The following is an 8,681-nucleotide window of genomic DNA, read 5'->3' on the forward strand; positions in this document are numbered from 1 at the left end:
CAGACCAAGAGTGGTGCTTGTTTATGAGTACCTACTCAATAAGAGCCTTGATAAAATATTATTCGATGAGTCACTTCCATTGAATTATGTAAGTGCATAAAAACCATTAATAGTTTCATTGGACTTTGCTCTGTCATGTTAATTATTGTGTACTATGATGTTTCAACATATAGATCCAAACCATCAGAGAAGTCTTGATTGGAAGAAGCGCTACAACATCATACTTAGAGTAGCTCGTGGACTTCTTTATCTTCATCGGGATTCTCTACTGAGGATATTAAAGAAAGAAATATTTTGTTGGATGAGAAACTGAATCCTAAGATAGCATATTTTGGCTTAGCAAAGTTGTTTCCTGAGGATGAGAATCACATCAGCACGAGACTTGATGGAGCTTTGTAGGATCTCAAGGTGATGATCACTCTCACATAATATTAAAACTATTAACAACAAAGATACATGTGTTTTACTTTGTGATTCTTTGATTTTAAAAATGGAAGTAATGTGAAATATGTGAAAATTGAAAGATCTAAGGTTCAAATCCCCTCAGTTGTGACCTGATTTATAGAGAGGAGGACTGACCCATCTAACAAACAGACAAAAAAATTATCATCGTCATATTTTATTGTAATAAATATAATCATTTAACTTCCTAAAAAAATCATTATCATATCATCTAACAAAAACACAATCTTTATCATTGTCTTATCATCTATAAAAAATATAATAATATAATTTAGCGAACACAAATATAATCTTCTTCCTTATTATCATATCATTATATTATTTATCAAAGAACATTCTATCATTTAAAAATACATCATATTATCATCTTCATTATTCATCAAACACAATCATGATATCTTGTCACAAATGATTAAAAACACATCTCATTATATATTATTATTAATAATATCTATTTATATATAAATAAAATGATATATATAAAAGAGTAACGAGTAAACAAATAATATGGCCAAATATTTTATAATATTTCTTTTTAAAATATATTGAGGTTTGCAAATTTAATTCTGCTTCTAAAATAATATAAAAATTTATATTATAATCATGTATTATCAATTTATATTATAATAATGTATTATTACACTATTAAAAAAATATTTTTATTTTTATACAAAAATAAAAAAGGTGAGTGTCCTTATAAAAAATTTACTATGGTTCAAGGTTATATATATATATATGCAATGTGAGCAAGACCCAACATTAACACTCACACTTGAATGACGGTACGACCAAGGGCATGACCATCGTAATTAATCCTAGACCTTAATATTTTAATATGGAGGACAACATGCTTGCTTGCAACCTCATGGAACAAGAATAATTTTTGTTAGCTAACACTTCTCCAAAGTCTATCCCAACCAATAAAGTTATATTCTGACCTGTCCCAACTCTTTTCCTTGTTACAACTTGTTGACTATATCCTAGCTTGACCAGCCTTCTTATCTTGGTCGGGGGTCGTGTTCATTCCATATGTCATAGCTTCAATGAGACTTTTTCTAACCCAGCCAAAATGGTCCCGGCAAAAATTTAAGAGGTTGGCTCAACTTTCAATATAGAAATGATGGATCAATAGTTGATCCCATCTACAAAACTATACAAGTGCTTTGGATGGAAATAAACTCCAAAATCAATGAGATGGCATTTAACAAAATCCCATTTCTCCTTCAAAAGTTGAGTATCATTTCCTTTTCATTTCATTCCAAGGGAATTGAATTCTATTGTGCAAGCTCATCTAATCTCCAAGCATATGAAGAAACCAAATCTTTCACTATAAGGAAAATACATTCTAGTGGAGGTTATAATGAAGGTTTTTAGTGTTATAAAATTGTCAAAAAAATTCAAAAAAACATCCACTAAAACATCCATTTGTGATAGCGAAGGTTTCAGTGGAGGTTTTAGCAGGACTTCATTACAACTGAAAAAGTTTGGATGACCAAAGGTTCTAGCGTTTCTTTTTGCTCAGAGTGCTTAATGGAAAAGGTAGGATTGGTGTGCTACATAAATAAAATCATCAGGAGGTATACATAACTAAAATCACTTAGGCATTGAATTAAATAAATAGTCGTGCATAATATATACTACATCAATACTAAGAGACAAAAAATCCCTGGGGCATCCTTCTAAGGAATGACACAGGAGCACACAAATAATAATTGGTGTGCCATTTCTTTATTTTAAACTTGTAGTGTCGATGCGTATCATTAGTATAAAGGCCCTAGTGCGTTAGATACAAAAGGACCAGTGTTGTTAGCTTTCATTCAACACCAGGCTGGAAATAATATTTTGTAGGATTAGGGAGTTAGTTTTTTTTTTCCAGGGAAAAAAGCAGTATTTATTATAATAATAAAAGTTTTGATCCAGTAGTTCTTAAGCCGCGCAGGGCTTAATGAAGCAGTCACAGCTCGACCCGCAGGGAGCTTTTTTACTGTTTGAGAAACTGGGAAAGTCTACCTCCCGAGAGGAGGTTGTGAAACCATTTGTTACAATAGTTCAAAAAAATCTGGAGTCTCCATATTGGAAAACAACTCCATTACAGTCAGAAAAAAGTGTCCATCAGCACTGTGTAAGAGCAAAATTTACAAAATTTGATAAACTGAAAGCCGAGAAATAAATAGCCGGAAAAAAACGAGAAGTGCTATGGAGGAATATATACAGAAAGTACAATCAGAGAGAGATATAAAATCTGATATGAGCCAACAAAAACGGGGCGGAGCATATACTGAGAAAGTACTACTGATCATAAGGAGGCAAGTCTGATCTGACTGATTGCCCCTGGAAAATTTCTTCTATCGCCCAGCTGTCCGGATCCTGTAGTATACCTGCCTTAGATAACTGATCGGCTTCTTCGTTCCTTTCCCTGTAGATATGACATAATGAAAACCTGTTAAAGAGAGTCTTTAGGAATAAAATCTCTTCAACAATTGTCACTAGAATTTGATTTTGACAAGCAGCAGATCCATTGACCCAATTTATAACGTTTAGAGAGTCCCCAAATAACTGAATTGTGTTGATGTGTCTGTGTTGAAGCCAGCAAAGAAGAAGGCGCAAAGAGGATAGTTCTGCAAAATTGTTGGTTCCTGGGCCCAACCCAACTGAGGCTTTTAGGATGTGTTCTGAATTGATGTGTAAACTCAAGCCTGCGCCAGCCCTATTATTTTGAGAGGCTCCGTCGAAGAAGCCACAAGGGATGTCCTCCTGAAAAATGAGATTGTTTTGATTTATTCTGGGTTTCTTTGCTTCAGGGGGAGGCAGAGTATGATAGATGGCTGCGATATTAGAGGCGATAGCGGAAGGCGGAGTAATTTGGTCCTGGAACAGGCTCTTATTTCTCACGAGCCACACACCCCAGCAGAAGATAATCGGAAGGTTCCGCATATTCCCCTCTGAGTATGTATACCACCACTTCCTCCAGGATTCGTCTAGAGGCTCATTTCCCCAATGTGCAATGACCTTGAGAAGCCCAGTGACCTCCGCCCAGATCTGCCGTGAGAAGGGACAGGAGATGAAAAGATGATTTAAAGTTTCCTCATTATCCTTACACAGGGGGCAACGCCCTGGGCCAACTAGAAACCTAGATTGGAGGATTTCCCATGTCGGAGCCTTCTTTTTTAGAATACACCATAGGAAGAGCTTTGATTTTGCTGGGCTTTTAAGTTTCCATAATGCTTTGGACCACCATTCCGGAGCATCCCAACCTTTCTTTCCCAGAAGATAAGAGTAGCCCTCCTTTGGTGAATATCCCCCCGATTTGCTGTGAGCCCACATTAACCTATCAGGTTCCTCCTTGATCCTAACATTGGATCGTTTTAATTCTTTTATAAAACCTGTCCATTCATTCTTCCATCTGATATTTAGCCCTAATTCTTCATCATCCTTCCAGGCCTGGCCCCAAATGGAGAACTGCCCAACTCTTGCCACCTGATTTAATGAGGTGATATCTTTGGATTCAAGATGTAGAAGAAGCCCAGGCGATAAGGCGAATGCTTCGTTGCACCCGATCCAAGGGTCTCTACCGATCCTGATATGTCTACCATCTCCCACTTTCCAAGCTAAACCTTGCTCAATCACTGAGAAAGCATCCACTGTGGCCTTCCAAATTACAGAAGAGTTTTTAGCCTTCTTGTTTTGACTCCGGATCCAATCTTCCAAGGGCGTTGGATCGATATACTTCCTTTTGATCACCCTTGTCCATAGATTTTCTGTGGTTATAAGCCTCCAGCCAGACTTTGCAGCTAAAGAGGTGCTGAACTCGGGAAGTCTTTTGATCCCCCAACCTCCCCATTCTTTTGATCTGGCCACTTTGTCCCAAGCCACCCACGGTAAACCAGAGAATTCCTTAGAACCAGCCCAAAGAAATCTGCAACAAATTCTCCTGATTTTCTCCATTACTCCTTTAGGAATCCAAGTTAGAGCGGCCCAGTAAACCGGAATGGCTAGCAAGACCGACTTGATGAGAGTTAGCCTACCAGCTCTGGATAGCCATCTAAAGCTCCAGTGTGATATTCTAGCTTCAATTTTTGCTATGATCCAGTTCCAATCTGCTTTTCTGTAGGCGACAGGTTTTAGCCAAAACCCCAAATATTTGAAAGGAGCATCCAAGGATTGGCTAGGAAACGGAAAAAGATCAGCTATAAGGCTCCTTTCCCTTCTGTCCACATCTGCTAAACAAACTTGTGATTTCATAGAATTTATCTGCATTCCTGTAGCTTTAAGAAAAAGATCAAAGATACATTTTATCTCCTTTAATTCGCTGGAATTTCCATTTGTAAAGATCAATATGTCATCGACGAAAAGAAGATGGGTGATAAAGAGATTTATGGCTACCTCTATACCTTTTACCTTGTCCGCACTTCTGGCTTTATGGATCAGCCTGCTAAGACCTTCGGCCACAAGGAGAAACAGAAGTGGTGATAATGGACACCCTTGTCTAAGGCCCCTCTGGCTAGAAAAGAATGAAGAAGCAGCTCCATTGACCAGAACTGCAAAGCTGACATTAGTTATGCAACCCATGATCCAACTAACAAATTGGTAGTTGAATCCCACATGAGTAAGAAGCATTCGAAGGTAGAGCCAGTTAATCCTATCAAATGCTTTGGAAAGGTCAATTTTTAGAACAGCTCCTTTCTTTTTCTTTAATTTGATACTATGGATTGTCTCCTGAGCAACCCCTATAGCTTCATGAATTTGTCTGCCATCTAGGAACCCAAATTGTTCCATAGATATGTTCCTTGACAGAATTGGAGCTAATCTGAGGGCAATGACCTTTGAAATAATCTTATAAATACAGTTGCACAAAGAAATTGGTCTGAAATCATCAAAGCTTTCTGGCTCGTTCTTCTTAGGAATGAGAGCAATAAATGTTGAATTAAATGGTCTATAAATATCTCCTTTCAATCTGGACTCCTCTACAACTTCGGATATCTCATCTCCAATTAAATCAAAGAAATGAAGAAACAATTCAATAGTCCAACCATCAGGACCTGGACTTTTGTCTTTGCCTAAAAGCTTCATGGCTGCTTCAGTTTCCGCCTTGGTGACCGGAATTGAAAGATCTTCAGATTCTTCTTCCTCAATGAATCTGGGGAAACATTGCACCGTTTTGAAGATTTCTGCTATAGTTGCTTCTCTCTGATCAGAGTATAACTTATGAAAATGTCGTTTCCCTAGTCCAGAGAGATCAGAAAAGGACTTGACCTCTCTTCCTTCTTCATTTTTAAGGCTCCAAATTGTATTTATTGATTTTCTTCCTTTTGCAAAATTATGAAAGAATTTTGTATTTTCATCCCCAGACTTAAGCCAGATTGCCCTGCTCTTGATTCTCCATTCTTCTTCCTTTTCCAGAAGAATTTTGGTTTGCTGCTTCTCCAGAAGAAGAATTCTTTCCTTGGATTCTTGAGATGAATATCCATCAGAATCCAAACTCTCCTTTTTCTTCAGATCTTCCCTAATACTGTTTAGCTCCTCATTTTGTTTCAATTTCCTATCCCTTGCCCAAGAGATTGTTGCAGATTTCATTCTTTTTAAATTTTCCATGAACAAATAGCTTTTCTCCGCTCCTGCATTGTGATCTGGGTGAATCCAAGTTTTTTTAAACAAATCACTGAAAGAGGGATCTTGAAGCCAAGCTGGATTAAATTTGAAAGGGGCGGGGGGCTTGTGAGGAGGAGAAGAAAGATCTAGAAAGATTGGGAAATGGTCGGAATTCCCAATTTCATCAACCCACTGTCTGATAAGGGGAATTTTAGCAGAAAGAGGATCTGAGAGGAGGAAGCGATCAAGCCTCTTAGCTATCCTGTCAGCACCAACTCTTCGATTCCGCCAAGTTGGCTTTAGCTTGATCGGGAGAGGATCAACTAAATTATTCGCTGAGATGAGATTGTGGAAAAATTCTGTTTGTGGATCTTCTCTCGCCATGGGTCCCCAGGCTTCGGCACGACCTAGAGAGAAATTTAGGTCACCACCCAGAATCATCACTGGAGTTTTCATAATAGATGTAGCCATCAAGGAATCCCAGAAAAATTCCCTGCCTTGACAAGGCCCATAAATATTTATAATGGAGATTGGGAACTGGAAGTCAGGGGATACTATCTCCATTCCCATTACGTTCTTCATCCCCCAAGTATTGAGAACTTTAACTCTCCCATCTTTGAACCCAATTGCTAATCCCCCCGAATGACCAAAGGCATCCATAGCGCAGAAGGACCACCCTGGAAGAAGAGCCATAAGCATAGGTTCGATCTCAGAGGCCTTCCCAAGGGTTTCTTGCAGAAGGATAACATCTACTTTAGAGTTGAGAATCCAATCTTTCAGGGCCAGTTTTTTGGGTTTGCTGGCCAAACCTCTGCAGTTCCAGGATGTAAAGATCATTTGATAACTCCTTCGGGGGGATGGGCTGCTCTAAGAACCCCCTGGATGGAGAATTGTTTGCCATCTGCAATATCCATCTTTGCTTTGAGTTTTGCCTTGAATAGATCAGATTTCCGTCCTCGTTTGTTCTTGGATTTTGTCTGTGAAGGAATCAAGCCCAGCCCACCTAAAGACTCCTGAATCACTTGGATCCCACCCTGGGATCGCAGATTGTAAGGACAAGGGGTCCGAGTCACAGGAAGAGGAAGAGGGGGCCAATTTTCTTCACAGTTTATATCCAGGAGGGGCAGAGTTTCAGTTAGGGTTTCCACATTTGGCTCAGAAAAATGGTCGCCCAAATTTTCAACAATTTTTAAGTTTTTTTCAAGATAAGACAAAGAGGCAATATTACAATTTTCATTTGAAGGCTCAGGAGAAATAAAAGAGGAGGGAGTCCCCGAGCACTTACCCTTCTCAGGATCGTCGGATTGGTTTGGAAGTGTTCCTTCGGCCGAGCTTTTCTCTGCTTCCGGGACTTTGGCTGTTACCTCGACGGCCCCTTCCACAACGGCCTGGTCTGTACCAATTTCTGCTTCCAAATTTGTAGGCTTTGCGCTTGCATTCGATGGTTCTTTCTCGGTCTCCTCTGCCTCCATATTCATTTGTTCATGTGGCTCCGGCAAGTCCTGCTCCATCCTTGTCTGAGCATCGGATTGTGCATTTGCTCTGTGAGCAGGAGTCCTACGAAAATGTCGCCTTCTTCTCTTATGGGGGCAATCTTTTGCTAAATGGCCGTGCTCGTGGCACCAATGGCATCTAAAAGGAAGGTATTCATAGTCTAAAAGCTGCTCATGGACATATTCGTCAAATTGAAGGTTTACCTTTTGTGCCAAACCCCCACTTGGTTTGAGCATTACAAGAAAACGCGCGGTTGCCAAATTGTTTGTTGTTAAGAAGGACATGTCTGCAGTCATGTATTCCCCCAGCCGGTTGCCGATTGTTCTGAAAACTTCCTCAGTCCATAGAAGGGAGGGTAGACCCGGAGCGCGCACCCAGACAGGAAAAGAGTCAGTACGTTCCTTGATAGCATCAAATAATGGAGACCATTTTTTGAATAGAACGGGGATGTTATCAATATGCCATAAACGCTGCAGAACCCAATCCGCCGTGTCTTTGTCTTCAAATTTGAACTTAAACCATCCTTTTGCTAGAACTTGTGCTTCGAAATTTACGGGTCTTTCTGGAGTGAAGCTTTTTTCCCCCCATTCTTGAAGAAAAACTGATGAATATGGCTTACCTCTTACTCTTCCTACCAAAGTGCAGTCAGCCACCGCAATAGCTTCTCTCATCGAAACCTCCATCCCTAGAACCAGATTCTCCGCTATTATCTGAGAACCAATAGGTCTTTTCTGTTTCCTTGTCGTGCCTCTTGGCCTTGAGCATTCCCCCCCCGGTCTTCTTCCTTCACAGTCCTCGGTATTATCGGATGTTATTTGAGCTGAACCCAAGAGGGTATCTGGTTCCCACAGGGGCGGGATCTGTCCTGAAAGAACCAAGTTGACATTCCCGGCGGACAAAGTATCTGCCCCTTGACCATCATTTCCTGCCGGCCCGTCAGCTAAGGAGGTGCCTTGGTCGCTTGGCTGAACCTCGGGGAGGCCTTGTGAATCTCGGGAGAGGGAAACCCTCGTAAGCGAACCTGGAGCGCCTGGGAGTCTAGAATGCTCGTCGTCCGCAGGAAACCCTAGCTGGGAGATTTCTTCGAGCCCTTTAGGGTTTGGAAACCGTGGTTTCAGAGAAAGACCCTTTGGCTC

At 40.2% G+C, this 8,681-nt stretch overlaps 1 protein-coding gene across 1 annotated transcript; it reads right to left on the reverse strand.

Moving 5' to 3' along the window:
• Window positions 1–2,345: 2,345 nt before the first annotated feature.
• LOC149152065 (uncharacterized) lies at window positions 2,346–8,362 on the reverse strand. The gene is made up of 2 exons (XM_089439952.1): window positions 7,337–8,362; window positions 2,346–2,878 (listed from the first exon to the last, which is right to left on the reverse strand). Exons 1-2 carry the CDS (start codon window positions 8,226–8,228, stop codon window positions 2,808–2,810), a joined length of 963 nt encoding a protein of 320 aa, XP_089296078.1. The 5' UTR covers window positions 8,229–8,362; the 3' UTR covers window positions 2,346–2,807.
• Window positions 8,363–8,681: the final 319 nt, after the last annotated feature.

The sequence above is a fragment of the Pinus tabuliformis genome, chromosome 9 (genome assembly GCF_031772625.1).
Source record: "Pinus tabuliformis cultivar Carrire ecotype Pingquan chromosome 9, CPIR1, whole genome shotgun sequence".
In the NCBI taxonomy this organism is placed as follows: Eukaryota; Viridiplantae; Streptophyta; class Pinopsida; order Pinales; family Pinaceae; genus Pinus; species Pinus tabuliformis.

Coding starts and splice junctions, on each gene's coding strand:
- LOC149152065 (XM_089439952.1), bottom strand. CDS start 8,228: ATGGAGGTTTCGATGAGAGAAGCTATTGCGGTGGCTGACTGCACTTTG. Junction 2,879..7,336: donor ATCCGACGATCCTGAGAAGG/GTAAGTGCTCGG, acceptor TCATATCTACAG/GGAAAGGAACGAAGAAGCCG.